General features: G+C 33.0%; 1 protein-coding gene across 1 annotated transcript in view; it reads right to left on the bottom strand.

The window, feature by feature from the left end:
- POLN (DNA polymerase nu) overlaps nt 1-17,754 on the bottom strand; it is a 331,195-nt gene that overhangs the window by 223,548 nt on the left and 89,893 nt on the right. The window contains exons 13-15 of the mRNA XM_051966741.1: nt 12,702-12,758; nt 9,525-9,578; nt 9,120-9,185 (exon numbers count right to left, since the gene is read on the bottom strand). Coding sequence (XP_051822701.1) covers nt 9,120-9,185; nt 9,525-9,578; nt 12,702-12,758 — 177 coding nt within the window. The remainder of the gene's footprint in view (nt 1-9,119; nt 9,186-9,524; nt 9,579-12,701; nt 12,759-17,754) is intronic.

Below are 17,754 nucleotides of genomic sequence, written 5' to 3'. Positions count from 1 at the left end.
CATGTTTAATCAGTGTCATATTGCTTGCCTTTTTGGTAGATAGGAGTGTGGGAAAAAATGAGAGAATTTGAAACTTAAAATTTAAAAAGAAAAGAATGTTAACAGCTATGTGACTCTAGGCAAGTCACTTAATTCCAATTACCTAAAAAATATTAAATAAGTAAATACAATTTTAAAATAAAGGTAAAATGGAAGAATGGGAAAAAAAGAAGAAAAATGGAAAAGGAAAAATTTTTATCAGAAACTTTTTAGCAGTAAGATCATAATCAGATCCTAAAAGTAATCTCAAATGTACTTATAGAATAGGTAGAAAAAAAGCATAGATAGTTAAAACAGTAATATTAGACCAAGTGTAAATAGAGAAAATCCACACAGGAGACATAATTGTGCACATATTCTCAAGGATTTTATAGCAATGTAAGAAATCAAAGCTGTGTTTGAGAGGGGGTGGTAAACCTCAAATCTTACTGAAAAAAAAGTGATGATAGAACATCAGCAACTATCAACCTATATGTTTTCTTTCCCTTCTATACAAAATTTTATGAGAAATGTCCCCACATGCATCAAAAACAACCTAGAGGATATTAGCAGGAAATAGATGAGCATTTTTGTAAGCAATATTCTACCACAGGCTTTATTTTCACCATCACACAAATGACTGAAAGATAAAGAATACAAGATTCCCCTCAAACTACTTACTATGTAAAAAGATTGGATGCATCAGAACGAAATGATACCTTAAAGGCTATCTTTCAAAAGGGTTTACCCATCTGGTCATCAAAATTATTCATTGTTCCTTGACACATGGAATAAAAAGATAATCTTGTTCAGTAATTCTCTTATCATAAATATCTGATCAAGTATAAAATCTCGAGATGGATTATCACCAAAAGGTATATTCTATAGTCAGGGGGAAAATCTTGTACAGAATCGAAGTTGAAGAGGGATTCCCTGTGAAATCTTCCAGATGCTTTTGCTTAAAGATAATATCATGCTGATTGCATGAAGCACTGGAACACTGGAGAGACTCTGGAAGAGATCTCTAAGCACTCAAATATTCTGACCTGATCATATGAACAGGAAAGCATAAGTGGAAGAATAATAGCTTTTGCCCAGATTATGGCATTACATCAGATGAACAACCTACAGAGCTCATCTGTCAGTATTTATATCTGGAACAGACAGTACAAATCATCAATAAGTTCCATATCTAAATAGGATGAAAACAGTAGGGTGAATTATATTCAAGAAATGGTAAAGTTCCTTTAATAATCCTAATCATCTCCCAGAACACAAAGGCCCATCTTTTTAGAGCCAATGCTCGAGTGTGATATGGCTGTGTAACACTGAATACAGCAGTCTTTGAAAAACTGAAAATGAATATTGCACAGATGACAATGGAAGGGCCTCTGATACATATTAGCAGACCATACCATACAATTTAAGGAGAACCATTAAAGAGCAAGAGTGAAAGATATAAATAAGAGGATGGATCAGTAAAATGGTACAGAGAAGTGATGTCAGGTGGCCTGCCAGACTGTTCCATTAGTATGTATGTAAAGTCCAAAGTAAATATGGAAAGTCTCAAGCACTCCTGAGACCTGATTTGAAGGAGGGCATCGTCATTAAACAATCAACAAATTAAGTGGGCTCCAAGGATACAAATACAAATGGAGCCCATCCCCAGTTGCAAAAGGTGTATACTTATTTTAAAATGCTAGATATCACCAAAAAATTATAAATCTTCAAGGAAATGCTAGTTTCCAAGGCTTTTTCACTCATTTTAATTTGTCTTTCCTGGTAGCACTGAATTCCTTAGATAGCTATCTGACTCCTAGGCGATTGGCTCAAAATAGCTAAAAATGACAGTCTGCCCTCACCATTAAGTAGGTTCTAACTCTGTGTCCAGAAAACCATTGTCTCAAGTAGCCGAGTAATTCCTGATAACAAGAATCAGAATCTTTAGATTTAACTGAGGGAAAGTCTATTCATAGACACAATAAAGTTGAAAGTGGAGCTCTATTTCAAAATGTCCTGAGTAAAAATCATATAGCTCATAATATATATTATAAGCCCTTAAAATAGAAAATATAGCAATAAAATTACTTCAAAATAGGAGGAAATAGATTCTGATGGAATGAAAATGTATTTAAAAATCAGGGATTTACTTTTTTTAAAACCATAAAATTAGTCATTTTAATGATCAAGTCAGACCTTAAAATTTTAGAAATTGTTAACTGGACCTAAGAAAATTATTCTCCTTTTCAGAAAGGAGAATTTAATTTAATTCAATAAAATTTGCTTAAATGATTATTATCTAGACTTACCTTGAATAAGGTAGGCTTATTCTTGAAAGGGTAACTACAATATGTAATATTATAAAAGAGTACTGCTGCTAGAGTCAGATGACCGAATTCAAATCCCACTTCTGACACCACCTGTGTTAACATTGGAAAAGTCATTTACCTTCCCTCATTTGTAAACTTACAGGTTTGCATGAGATAGATTCTAAGTTCCTTCTGTCTCTAAAGCTATGATCCTGTGGTTCTATTACAAATGCATTAGAAAAATGGTGGGGGAAAGTGCTATGTGAGGACTAACGTGGGAAAAGGATCCTTTGGTATAAGGGCAAATAAGAACTAGGCTTCAAGGATGGGATAACATTTGTATTGGATTTTATAAAATGATAGGAACAAGGAATGACAAAGAGTCATACAGACTGGAATGTAGAATGTGTAGAGATATATAAAATGGCTGGCTAGAAAAATCTGGGTGGCGTCAGCATTGAAAAATTGCTTTGGTGCTAAGTGAAATGAGCAGGACCAGAAGATCATTATTTACTTCAACAGTACTATATGATAATCAATTCTGATGGACCTGGCCATCTTCAGCAATGAGATGAACCAAATCAGTTCCAAGAGAACAGTAATGAACTGAACCAGCTGCACTCAGGGAAAGAACTCTGGGAGATGACTATGAACCACTATATAGAATTCCTAATGCCTCTATTTTTGTTCGCCTGCATTTTTTATTTCCTTCACAGACTAATTGTATACTACTTCAAAGCCCAACTCTTTTTATACAGCAAAATAACTGTTTGGACATGTATACATATATTGTATTTAACTTATACTTTAACATATTTAACATGTATTGGTCAACTTGCCATCTAGGGGAAGTGGTGGGGGGAAGGAGGTAAAAAGTTGGAACAAAGGGATTTGCAACTGTCAATGCTGAAAAATTACCTATGCATATATTTGTAAATAAAAAGCTATTAAAAAAAGAAAAAGAAAAATTGCTTTGGAAAGGACAACCTTTTCATAACCTACAATGTGCAATCAAGATATCCCTGAGGAAGAGGAACGAGATACAATTTTGCAAATATTTCTCTTAAGAATTAAGGACAGAAATCTGGTATTTTAAAAGCTTGAATAAGGAAAAATACATCAAAATTATCATTTTTTTCTTCTACTAACAAAGACTATAAAATGTAAAATTTACTTTAAACTCATTTAAAAACTTTATGCAGGAGGTAAATAAGTGTAAAAGACTCAGTGTCTCTGAAAATGTAACATATCTGTGAAGTGGTATAAATAAAAATAAATTAGGTTTATTTTCACAATTCTTAAGTTATAATCTAAAATGATTCCACTAGAGGCAGAATAAGTAGTGCTAAGCATCAGAAATACAATTATTATTCTAAAGGGGAAGAATATATAATAAAATGATGACCAAAAGTGAATAAATTTTTCTCAAAAGTTATATGAAGGGGGGAAGACAAAAAAAACAAAGTTTATTAAAAATAAACATCATTTTCTAAATTTTCCTTTTATCAAGTGTAATTATGAAGTAAATAATATACAGAACAGAGTGGCACTAGGTTTCATTAGAGCTAATTGGTACTATAACATCCTCTCTAAAGTGAAAATTAGCCTCTAGAGGGTTAAGAGGCAGTTCAAACCTGAATTAAAAGATATGAAGCTTGTACAATCTTATAAACTAAAATATGTAACACAAGCCTACATTTTATTATATGGCCAGTATATAGCACCATCGTGTGGCCCATGACATAACTATTTCATGCTGTAGTTCAATTAAATATGCATCATAGTTGAGGGGAAAGATTATATATAGTTTAATCTTTTGTAAGAATTCTGCATATTTAACAGCTTTGCAGATATGCTTATTGCTGTCATGTAATATGATAATTTTGAAAATGTTTTAAAATGTGTTAAATTGTCCATCCTCTCTCCAAAAATGGAAGCTTGCTTAATTATTTAGAAGAAACTATGTAAATCTGTTAGTTATTTGGCTTAGGTTAGATGAATTTCAAAATGAAATTATCAAATGTAACAATCTCAGTAATGATGAGATAAATATATTTGCCAAGTTCCAATTTGTTATTTCTGTCTCTGGCACACTCAATTATTAAGCACTGCCAGCATTTGAATCAGAATTAATAAAAAGATTTAATGAAAGGCCCTCATTATCACATTATGAAATAATCTACTTTGGTCAGATTTAATTTAATTAATTAAACCAAAAGATAAACCAAAGAAAAAATTTAGGTAAAAATTAAAGAAGAAAAGGATTCACTAAATATGATACTTGATTATAACAAATGAAATTTGACTACCCCTTTGTCACTACAACCTTCCACAATCATGGGAGGTCCTAAAATGAATTCAATTATATAAAATAGCCTTTAAAAGCTTCAGTACAAAATTGTGGTATGTCCACAATGGCCTAGAAGAAAATAATATGAGAATAAAAAGGGAATTTGTTACCTATTTCTTCCCTATTTCCTTCTTCAATACACTGTATTACAGGTGGTCATCCAGTCTTTCCTCAAATACTCTCAGTGACAGTATATTCACCACCTCATAAAGTATGTCTATTGTTTGGACTTCTCCAGTTGTTAAAATAAAAACCAAATACTTTCTTACAATAAAAACCAAAATAGACTCCCTGTATCTTTCAACTATGAGCCCCAGTTTTATCTGAACAAAAGAAGTCTAATGCCTCTTTAAGAGTGTAGTTAAATGACTGTCAAGGGGTGCTATAAATCAGTGGTTTGTCTCATACAGCCCATACATAATTTTTTTAACCACTGACACCCAATGTAGTATATTTATTTCTTTATAAAAATGCAATGTACTACTATACAAATAATTATGTACATTATAAAGTTTATATAAAATAGAAATTGAAAAGATTTAAGATAAAGAAGAAAAATTATTTAATTTTAAAGTCAAGAGGGAACCATTAGAGTTTACTGATCTGGGAACTATAATGATTAGATCTGAACTTTGGAAAAAATATTTAGGAAGCTGTGTGTAGAGGATAAGCTAGAGAAGGGAAAAATTTGAGGCAAAAAGACCTACTAAGAGATTATTGCACATTACTGACGGAGTTGTGAACTGATACAACCATTCTGGAGAGCAATTTAGAACTATGACCAGAGGGTAATCAAAATATGCATACCACTACTAGGTCTATATCCCAAAGAGATCATAAAAGAGGAAAAATGACCCACATGTACAAAAAATGTTTGCAGCAGCCCTTTTTGTAGTGGCAAGAAACTAGAAACTGAGTGGATGCCTATCAATTGGAGAATGGCTGAATAAGTTAAATTATATGAATGTTATGGAATTATTGTTCTACAAGAAATGATGAGCAGGCTGATTTCAGAAAAGCCTGGAAAGATTTACATGAACTGCTGTTAGGTGAAAAAACCAAGAGAACGTTATACACAGCAATAACAAGATTATGTGATCAACTGTGATGGAATTGGTTTGTTTCAACAATAAAGTGATTTAACACAGTTCCAATAGACTCATGATAAAAAGAGCCATCTGCATCCAGAAAGAGAACTATGGAGATTGAATGTGAATCAAAACATAATTAAATCACCTTTTGGTTGTTTGTTTTTTCTTTCTCCTGTTTTTTTTTTTATTTTGATCTGTTTTTTCTTACACAGCATGATGAATATGGAAATATGTTTAGAAGAATTGCGCATATTTAACATATATTAGATTACTTGATGTCTAAGGGAGGGGTGGGGATAGAAGAAGAAAACACAAGGCTTTGCAAAGGTAAATGATGAAAACTATTTTTATTTATATGGGGAGAAACCATTAAAAAAAGAAGAAAAAAAGTGAGTAATGGACAAAGAGGGAAGGAGAGTGATTGATGGCATTTAGAAGATGGAAAGTTATACTGTCACAGTTGCTATAGATGCCAAAGTAGGTTTAGGTTATAACCATCTTGAGGGTACTACAATGAAGCAGTTATATAGGAGACTTGTGGTGAGAGGAGGAAGAATCAAAGAGAAATGTTGTCATTGTGTTGGATAAAATCCAATCCAAATACAATTCAACATAATGCTTGTAACTGGATATAGAGGTGGGTAGGCAGCAAATCATTTTCCTACTTCCAATTAATTGATCATAGACCATGTGAAATGGATTCATCTTAACCTCTTGAGTTTATTCCATTGAGATCATTGCTAATAAAGGATATTTATACACTAGATGAGTAGGACTAAATCATCTCTAAAGTTCCTTCTAACCTTAAGATTCTATTTTTTCTATGGCTTTTTGACCTAGTAAACAAATCTATTCTATACCTATATCATGTGGTTTACTAATTCCTAGTCCTGTGCTTTCAATTATTCTCTTCACTCAGAATGCCCTCATCTATATTTCATGTCTCTATGTTCCTGTATTTCTTAACTAACTGTTAAAGTCTGGCCTAGCTCCCTGGAGGCCTCAGGATCAGCCAGAGTCAGGATAAGTAAAAGTCCTTGGTCTTTAGGGGGAGGAATGAAAGAAGCAGGCAAACTGCCAGGAATTTTGCCAAAGATCTCTTCTCTATTCTGGAGTCCAGAATCTCTACCTTTCTCCTCCCCATCCTGTTGCCAAGTGAAATCTGGCCTCTTTCACCCCACCTTCTAATCCTTGCCTATTATTATCTTAACATCAAACATTGAGCCAGCACCAATGGTGAGAAGAGCCATTTATCCAAACAGATGCTAATAGAGTCATTGTCTCATATTGAATAGGTAATTAGCCTTAAGTGCTTGGTTGTTTGATTCAAACTTATCTTTTTCAGAGTTTCAGTTCTTTACAACTAATCTTATATAATTCAAATAATTACTTTTATACAATGGTCTCTGAATGCCATAATCACATAGGTTTGCCTTTGAAGTAGGATGGTAGGAAGGTAACAGATATTCCCAATAACCCTAACAAATGGATCAGATTGTCTATAGACAGCAATTAATAACAGGGAAAATACAGACCTCTGGGCTATTGTTAATCCTTAATCTGATCTTTATATGATAGTTATAAAGTTAATCACACTGAAAGGCTTTATAATGAGGCTGATCTATCGCTCTATTTAAATATTTACAGGGCACTTAGACTTTTATTCTCTATTAATCTGTCAATCAAAGATATAAACCAAGTATAAACAAGGTCTAGTCAGCCTCATTGACTCAATCAAAAACTTTCCAACTAGATGCAATAGGAAGTATAAAAAGATTGAGTGAAAACATTCATATCTTGTGATGTCTGAATAAAAATGAGTTAGTTTGGAACTCAAGCATTCCAATATCTGATTAAAATAGAGGAAAAGAGTAGTTCCAGGCAAACCCCTGACAAGAAATGGCTTTGGAAGAAGTAGAACCTCTGTCTCTTTATCTCCATACCTGTGAAAAGTCTGAAAGATTTTGATTTCCTATCAGACTTCTATCAATCAGGATCAGTAGTGATTGCAGCAGTGTCTCCACTTTGAACCAAGAATAAAGTAATCATACAGAAAAGGTCAATGAAGAATTCTGTAAGTAAATTACACCACACCTAAGGAGAACATTTTGAAAACTCCAGCAAAAATATTTCGAGGTTGTGAGTTACTCTAGCTATAACAAATGCTCTAAGTTTTAGTCATCTTTCCCTTGATTCTGTGGGAGACTGTGTCACAGACTTTTCAGTGAATGTTTTATAGCAACTATTCTTCATTTACTACATTAAAATATACTCCTTTTTGAATGCTAATTAAGTCTAATTGATATCAACTAATAATCATTAGGTCTTTTGAGTTATAGTACAAGAAAGGACCTATATGAACAAAAATATTTATAGCAGTCTTTTTTTGTGATGGCAAAAAATTGGAAATTGAGGGCAAACCCATCAATTGGAGAATGGCCAAAAAGATTGTAATATATGATTATAATGAAGTACTATTGTGCTATAAGAAAATACAAGTTGGATGGTTTCAGAAAAACATGAGAAAGCGTATATGAACTGAGGCAAAGTAGAATAAGTAGAAACAGGAGAGCATTATTCACAGCAATATTGTAATGACGATCAATTGTGAAAGACTTAGCGACTCTGATCAATACAATGATCCAAGACAGTTTCAAAGGACTCATAGTGAAAAGTGCTACCCACCTCCAAAGAGAGAACTGATATATTCCAAGTTCAAATGAAAACATAATTTTCTATTTTTCTTGTTTTATTGTCACATGGAAATATGTTTTGCATGATCTCATATATATAATTGGCATTACATTACTTGCTTTCTCAGTGAGATTGGGAGGGAACTCACAATTTTAAAAAATAGAATGTTGAAAAATAAATTTTAAAAGCAATAAAAGTAATCTTGACTCAATTAACTAATTATAATTAATGCTAATAAGTACTAATAGCTCCCTATTGCTTCTAGGATAAAATATAATCTTTTCTGGTTAATTTTTTAAAACTTGTTATAACCTGGTCCCAACCTACTTTTCCAGCCTTATTATGTATATTACTATTGCTTTCATATGCTATAGTATAGTCAAGGTAGACTTCTTGCCATTCCTCCAGGGTGGGTATGACTGATTACACTGTAAATTGAAGAGTGGTAAGGAGTAAGTCCTATACACTAAAGAGCTCTTGGCTACTAGTGCCTTTCTAGACATAAAGGTAGAATAAAAAGTAACAATTATTGTGCATTTATATTTGACTTTTCTTGATTGAGAACATTCTATTGGAAATGAAAAAATGCATTTCTAGACAAAGGTTCCAATATCTGAGAGAGGAATAATTGTATTTACTTCTTAAAAACTAACTTACAGGTTTCTTGGCTGAAAGTCTGCCACTCACAGTTCCAGTCTGATTCCATGTTGATGTAATAAACCCCTTTAACAATAAGAAGAATCACTTTAAGATCAATATAATTTAAAATTTGTTTAATCATTTTATCCATTTGACTCCTTAGAAGATAATAGATGTGATCTTTTATGGACCCAAAGGGATTTCCAGGTCTAAATTATATTAAATTATATTATATTATAATTTAAATTTTGGAGAAATAGTAAGCTATCCTCATATATCCCTTTAAAATTAATAAATTTTATACTTTAAAAAATGCTTACATTGTTTAAGGCACATAAATCTTATCTGTTTGTATATAAAACACACTGCCGATCTCAATCTCAATACTCATTTTTTTCATCATTAAATTTTCAGTCTAGTTACCTTTCTCATGCAAGACAGCAGCCCATCCAAAAAGGTTGATTTGACCTTATGAATCTAAGTGATTTAAAAAAATTAAGTCATTTTCTCTTTAAACAAAAAATGTTTCAGATGAAAACTCACATTTTCAACAATAAAGAACTTTTCAAAAATCACTAGTAAATGACACTAAAATATACTTTTATGTTGGCAAGGATAACTCATTTAGGATGAAGGGAATTGGTGCAGTAAATTCCTTAAAGTCTCCTGCTGGCCACCAACAATATTTTGATACCCATTTAAGATTCAAGTGCACAGTGGCTTACAGTTCAAGAACAGTAGTTTCACCAGTGTGGATACTTGTTTGTGGACTATAAAACTTTGTATTATGTCCACTATCATCAGCAGTAGCAGTAGGTGGGTGGTTTTTAAGAATTGTTGCAGCTAAAAAAGTCATAATCCTATAACTAATTTAATGATAAATAGCTCCAAATTTAGCAGGTCCTTAAACAAAAGATTTATAATCCATCACCAGACATTTACTGAAAGTCTTTCTTGGTAGACAGTGTCAGAGCTCACACTCCACTGACATCACCATCAAGAAACCCTGGGTCATTTCCATGCAAACATGAGGTGAAGTAAGACTTAGTGGAGATGACAATTATCTCAAATGCAACAAAATATAACAAATGTTATAAGCAAGTACTGAGAAGATACAAAGTTTAGATAAGGCATGGGCTTCTCTTTTTGTTGGAATCTTTACAAACTGCTAATTCATTAGAGTTGATAGATTATTGATCTGATCTTACAAGAAGATGTTTTGGGCCAGAACCTGAAACAAGGTACTAAGTAGAACTAATTGATACAATGCTTGCGTTCACACCTTTACTCATTGGAGTTTACAAGTATGGGAGATTTCAGGGTTTAGTATGAGATATCCGAATTCACACCTCCCTTGAAGAAGCTCTTAGGGCCAGAGAGCACTATGGGAGAAAACCCATAATCCCGACCTCTGATATATAAGAAGAAAGCAGAGGCCAAGTGAGGGGAGTTGAGCTGAATTTAGATTGACATGGGAGCTTCAAGTGAGTTCAGCCAGAAGCCCTCTCTGAGTGAGGAGTTTTACTTCGGAACATTGACTGGGCTCGGAGAGGAGCACTCTGGGAGACTGAGAGCCAGAAGCCCTCTCTCAGAGGCAAGACAGTTTCAACTTGGAGCTGGCTCTGGAGGCTGAAGAAAGCAGAGGCAGAAGCAAAGGACAAAGCTGCAAGAGCTCTTAGAACCAAGCAGAGAGATAGGCCTCAACTAACTGGGCTATATTGGAAGGAGAAAATAAACATTTGTATTTTTACCAGCTGGCTGCGATTTGGGTGATTATTACTCTTAACTGAAACTAAGGCTGCCTCCAGGAAAACCTCCCTGAGAAACCTGCTCTCTCCCAGAGAGAACGATTATTATTATAAAGAAGAAAAAGAACACCACATCTTTTGAAAAAAGTTTATCTTCCATTTGAATAGTCTTATAAAGATTCTCAAGACTGCCTAGCAGGATTAGGTATTAAACACTGAGATCTTTTCTCAAACTAAACTGCCAAGCATCAAAATTTACTGTAAAGAACACAGGTCTGGTAGGCTGGCCACATTGTTCAAATCCAGATGCACACTTGGACCATTTTAAATGACTATTTTAGAGAGAGCTCACACAAGGCAAATGTTTACATGGTGTTCAAAAGAAGAAGTACAAGGACATTCTAAAGAGTTTTTTGAAAAATTAGGAATCGTTTGAGTGACATGGGAGACACTGGAAAAGGACCACCCAGCATGGTCTACTCACAACAAAGAAAGCACTGTGCTCTATGAGCAAAGCAGAATTGAAGTAGTTCAGAACAACTATGAGTTGTGCAAATTCAGAGAATCCATTTCAAATTTTCATATAAACCATTTATGCCTGTAATGGAGCATTCTAAGCTTGTGTTGGTCTCATCAGCCACAATCAGATCCACTGTAATTTGATTCTAACAAAGTGATGCCATTTTCATCCTCTTTGAGCATGAAGGACAACAACCAATTAATCACTGTCTATCAGGGGAACTCAGAGGTCACATTTCCTTATAAGGTCACTCCTAGCTCCATATCTATTATTGCAGGGGACAGGATAGTGACTAGGCCAAAGTCACACAGTTATTAAGTAACAGAGATATCATTTGAATTCAGTTCCTTTAATACTGAGTCCAATTCTCTTTCATAATCTGCCTTTTTATAAGAACATATATGCCATCAAATAGGGCTCATCATTGTTGTGAAACACACAAGACAAAGTTAAAATCTATAGATGTGCTATTAGTAAGGGGCCAAACTCATAAGTGTCTTGAGACATTTTAACTATCCAAAAAGATCTCTAGTAGTAAATTCATAATAATCTATTAGATATTTTGAGATCATATTACACATAGAATAATATTCTCATTTAACAGAATGTTTTAATGCCAAATATATTTTTTAAGCATAGCTTAGCAAGTATTCTGGTCTTTTAAAAGAAAAAATATTCCGTACAGGTTAAATGCTCATCATCCTAATTCTCATCACCCCCTATTCTCTTCTACCACTGGAACATTATGGAATCATATTGCCCTTCAAAATAACAGATAGAAAACCTTCTCTATCAATTTCTTTAATTCTCAGTCTTCATCAAGCATCTGCCTTGCTAGTCAGAAAATTGCTTATCTAAGGCTAGGAACCTTCAACCAATGCATTTTCCCAAGAGGATTTTGCAGTCATCTTTTCAAACAGCTTCCAGAATAAGTTGGCTGATGAATGGAACCTCTACCCAGTGTGGGAATACAATAATAAAGAAGGAAAGACATTCTTCACTCCCTATGTAAAGCCATGGAAAGTATCCATCTATGGAATTACTAAAAGCAGAGAATCAAACACAGTATTCATATTATAACCCATTTTCCCTGCCTTGGTCTTTCAAGCAGGTCTTTTTGTAAAGAGACATAACCTTTAATAGGCTGGGGACAAAAGGGGGGAATGGGTCCCACCTTTTCATGAATGAGGAAATTGTCTTTATACAAAAAGCCTGCTTTGCACTATAGTTCAGAATAAGAAAGCAACAGAGCCAGCATCCTGTCTGCAATACAGCAAACAACTACTACCACTAAGGAGATCTTTCTATCCTTATTTTTAAAAAATAACTTACCTGCCTGTATTCTAAAATGATCTTGGGTAAAGGATGAAGATCTTGCAAAGCATTTAACTAGAAAATAAAAATAAGTATTGACAATTCCTTCAATTCAATAAATATTTGTTAAGTATCTATTACATGTGAGTCACTTTTAAATACTTAAAATAGAAATGAAAAATAACATTGTCTCCTCCTTTTAATGACCAAATAAGAGATTCAGATAAATTGTACTAGGAAACCATTAAAGGAAAAGGTCATTGTTAATTGGAGAATTAAAGAAGGATTCACCGATGACTTATTCTGAGAACCAGGCTGTAAAAAAAAGAGGATTTCCAATATTAAGAGATGAAGGAAGAGAATCCTCCAGGAATGGGAAGGGGACTACCTGTGTGAATGCACAGGCAAGAGAATGAATTCAGCATTTAAACTACTAATTTATAATTTGACAAAACTTAAAAGTAGGTATTTAATTTATAATATTTCCCAGGAATGAAGTGTTGCAATAATTCACCTCCCTGTTTTGTTTCTAATCACTTCTTACTTCTAAAAGCATTTTAATGATCCAGCCAAACTGTTCTGAGAATACATATTCTGCTTTTCCACTTTTATGTTTTTGCTTATACCTTGTCCTTATTGTTTTCACTAAAAGTACTCTCAACTCCAATCACTGAAATTGTACTGATTCTTCAGGATGTGGTTGAAATAGAATGTTGCCCAGAAGCCCTTCCTTGATCTTGCTTCTTGGACCTCAAAAAAAGACTTTGTTTATACTTCTATTATGTACTTTCCAGATTCTATTTTATTTAATAATTATTTATGTGCATGTCATATATTATTCTTACCATCACCACAAGACTGCTTATCCTTGAGAGTAGTACTTTTCTTTTATTTAGTTTTCATTTCCCTTTCAATTCTCTTTTTAATTTTTTAGAATACTTTATTTTACTTTTCCAAAGTTACATGTAAAAACAATTTTAACATTCATTTGCAAAATTAATTTTTGAGTTCCAAATTTCCTCCCTCTTACTTCCCCACTCTTTGAAAGGGCAAACACTTTGATATAGATTTTATACACATAGTTATGCAAAACATATTTCCATATTAACCATGTTGCAAAAAAGAACACAGACAAAAAAAAGAAAAAATAAAGTTTAGAAACTATGCATTGATCTGCACTCAGACTCATCAGTTCTTTTTCTGTAGGTAGACAGCAATTTTTTAGAACTGTCATAAACTGCTGTATTCCTGAGAAAAACTATGTCATTCACAGTTGATCACTGTATAGTATTGCTGTTACTGTGTACAATGATCTCCTATCTCTGTTCACTTTATTTTGCATCAATTCATAAAAAAGAATTCTGCTTGTCATTTCTTGTAGCACAATAGTATTCCATCACAATCATATACCCAATTTGTTCAGTCATCACCCAATCAATAGGCATCCCTCAATTTCCAAATCTTTGCCATCACAAAAAATGCTGCTATAAATAGTTGGTGTAGATAGAATCTTTTCCTGTTTCTTTCATCTCTTTGGAGTACCTCTCGTAGTTGTATTGTTGGGTCAAAAAGCATACAGTTTCATAGACTTTTGGGCATAATTCCAAATTGCCTTCCAAAATGGTTTTGATCAGTTCATCACTCAATCAGTAGAGAATTAGTGTCCCAATTGTTTCATATCTCTTCCAAAATTAGTCATTTTTCTTTTCTGTCATATTAGCTAATATGATAGGTATAAGGTAGTGGCTCAGAGTCATTTAAATTTTTGTTTTTCTAATCAATGGTGATTTTGAGCTTTTTTATGACTATAACTTTGATTTCTTCTTCTGAAAATTATTTGTTTATATTCTTTGATCATTTATCAATTGGGGAATGACTCATATTCTTATAAATTTGAATCTGCTCTTTATATATTTGAAAACTGAGGCCTTCATCAGAGAAATACTATAAAATTTTTTCTGTAAAATTTGCTGGAAATTTTCCCAGTTTCCTTCTAATCTTGACTAGATTGGTTTTGTTTGTATAAAACATTTTTAACTTAATGTAACCAAAATTATTCATTTTATATCCTGTAATACTCTCTATCTCTTAATTGGCAATAAAATTTTTCTCTTGTTTATTTGTCAGATCTATAGAAAAGGGAAGAATTTAGGACCAAAGAACTATATAAAGAGCATTACAAAATATAAAATAGATAATTCTGATTATACAAAAAAAATTACACAACTAAAATTAAAAGGACATGAAAAGTGAAATGAACAGAATTAGGAAAACATTAAACACAGTAACAGCAATATTATATGAAAAAAATCTATGAATGATTTAACTATCATCACCAATACAATGATCCAAGATTTGAAAACTGAGGCCTTTATCAGAGAAATACTGTAAAATTTTTACTGTGAATTTTTTTCTATAAAATTTTATCCAAAGGCCTAATGAAGAAGCATACTATCTAACTACAAAGAATACATGTTATTTGAATACAGAATAAAATAAAATTTCAAATTTTCAAAAAAATGGCAAACACAAAAATTGAAAAAATAAATTTCTTTCTATCCTTTTTTCTTTTATTCTAGGCAGGAAGGTGAAGGTTATAACTTGGAACTCAAACCTTTAAAAAACACAAATGCTAAAAAATTGTTTTAACATCTAATTGGGGAAAAATAAAACATTAAAAAAAATAAGAAAAAAGAGTAGGAGTTACAAATAAAACTTAATCATGGCCTTATTGTTGAATGTAACAACTAGCTGGTGCAGAGTATATAATCTAATTAAAGAATTAGTTCCATGAACCCTGCCTAAGGGGCTATCAAATTGTGCATATCCTTTGATCCCACAATGTCTACCACTTCTGTACCCCAAAGAGATCAAAATAAAAGGAAAAGGGCCTATATAGGCAAAATTGTTTGTAGCAGCCCTTTTCATAGTGGCAAGGAACTAGAAAATGAGTAGATGTCCATCAGTTGTGGAATGGCTGAATAAGTTATAGTATATGTAAGTAATGGAATATTTTTGTTCTATAAGAAAGGATCAGCAGAATGATTTCAGAAAGGCCTGGAGATATGCTCAAAAAGTTATCAAACTGTGCATACCCTTTGATCCAGAAGTGTTTCTACTGGGCTTATACCCCAAAGAGATACTAAAGAAAGGAAAGGGACCTGTATGTGCCAAAATGTTTGTGGCAGCCCTGTTTGTAGTGGCTAGAAGCTGGAAAATTAAAGGATGTCCATCAATTGGAGAATGGTTGAGTAAATTGTGGTATATGAATGTTATGGAATATTATTGTTCTGTAAAGAATGACCAGCAGGATGAATACAGAGAGGACAGGCGAGACTTACATGAACTGATGCTGAGTGAAATGAGTAGAACCAGGAGATCATTATATACCTCAACAACGATACTGTTTGAGGATGTATTCTGATGGAAGTGGATCTCTTCGATAAAGAGAGCCTTAATTGATCAAAGATGGACAGAAGCAGCTACACCCAGAGAAAGAACACTGGGAAATGAATATAAACTGCTTGCATTTTTGTTTTTCTTCCCGGGTTATTTATACCTTCTGAATTCAATTCTCCCTGTACAACAAGAAAACTGTCCGGTTCTGCACAAATATATTGTATCCAGGATATACTGTAACCTATTCAACATGTAAAGGACTGCTTGCCATCTGGGGGAAGGGGTGGAGGGAGGGAGGGGAAAAATCGGAACAGAAATGAATGCAAGGGATAATGCTGTAAAAAATTAGCCTGGCATGCGTTCTATCAATAAAAAGATATTAAAATTTAAAATAAATAAATAAATAAATAAAATAAAAGCAAAAAAAAAAAAAAAAAAGAAAGGCCTGGAGAGACATATATGAACTGATGCTAAGTTAAGTGAGTAGAACCAAGAGAACATTTCACACAGTAACAAGAAGATTATGTGATGATCAACTATGATGGACTTGGCTCTTTTCAACGATGAGGTGATTCAGGCCAATTCCAATAGACTTGTGATGGAGAGAGCCATCTGCATCCAGAGAGAGGGCTGTGGAACTGAGTATGGATCACAGTAAGATATGTTCATCCTTTTTTTTGTTGTTTGCTTACTTGTGTTTTTCTTTCTCATTTTTTCCCTTGTAATCTGATTTTTATTGTGCAACAATATAATATGGGAATATGTTTAGAAGAATTGCACATATTTATCCTATATTCGATTAGTTGCTGTTTAGGGGATAAGGGAGGTGAGGAGAAAGGGAGAGAAATTTGGAACGCAAGGTTTTACAAAGGTAATTATTGAAAACTATCTTTGCATGTGTTTTGAAAAATATAAAGCCATTATTTTTTTTAAATTAGTTCATAAATCACAAAATAATAATAATAAAAAATTTTCCCCTTATCCATGGGTTTAACAAGTAAAATATTCTATGTTCTCCTACTTTTTGCTTCATTAATTGTTTTTTATATAGTTACTGATTTTGTTGTGGCATATAGATTCCCTAGTATTTCATATTGTCTGCAATCGAAGTGGAATTCCTCTATCTCTTGCTGCTATATTTTGATGGTAATATATAGAAATGGTAATGATTTATGTGAATTTGTTTTATATCTTGAAATTCTGCTGGAGTTGTTAATTATGGCAACTAATTTTCTAGTTGATTCTTTAGGATTCTCTAAATATACCACCATATTGTCTGCAAAGAGTGATATGTTTTGTTTCCTCATTGCCTTTTCTAATTCCTTCAACTGCATTTTTTTTTATTATTACTATAGCTAGCATTTCTAGGGGAAGATGAGGCAGCACTCCATTACTTAAATACAATTCACTTGCATGTCATGGCATCATCTCCCTGATGTCATGGTCCTCTTTGAGAATGAAGGACAAATAACACAATATTGACTAATAATGGGGATAGTGGACATTCTTGCTTTATCCTGATCTTATGGGGGAGGCTTCTAGCTTATACTATAATGTTTGCTGATTGTTTTAGATGGATATATCATTTATCATTTTAAGGAAAACTCCATTTATTCCTATTCTTCCTAGTGTTTTTAATTGGAATGGCTATTATATTTTGTCAAAGGCTTTT

This window comes from Antechinus flavipes, chromosome 6 (genome assembly GCF_016432865.1).
Source record: "Antechinus flavipes isolate AdamAnt ecotype Samford, QLD, Australia chromosome 6, AdamAnt_v2, whole genome shotgun sequence".
Classification (NCBI taxonomy): Eukaryota; Metazoa; Chordata; class Mammalia; order Dasyuromorphia; family Dasyuridae; genus Antechinus; species Antechinus flavipes.
Note: the sequence above shows the minus strand (reverse complement) of the source record. Positions and strands in the feature narration are given on the sequence as shown.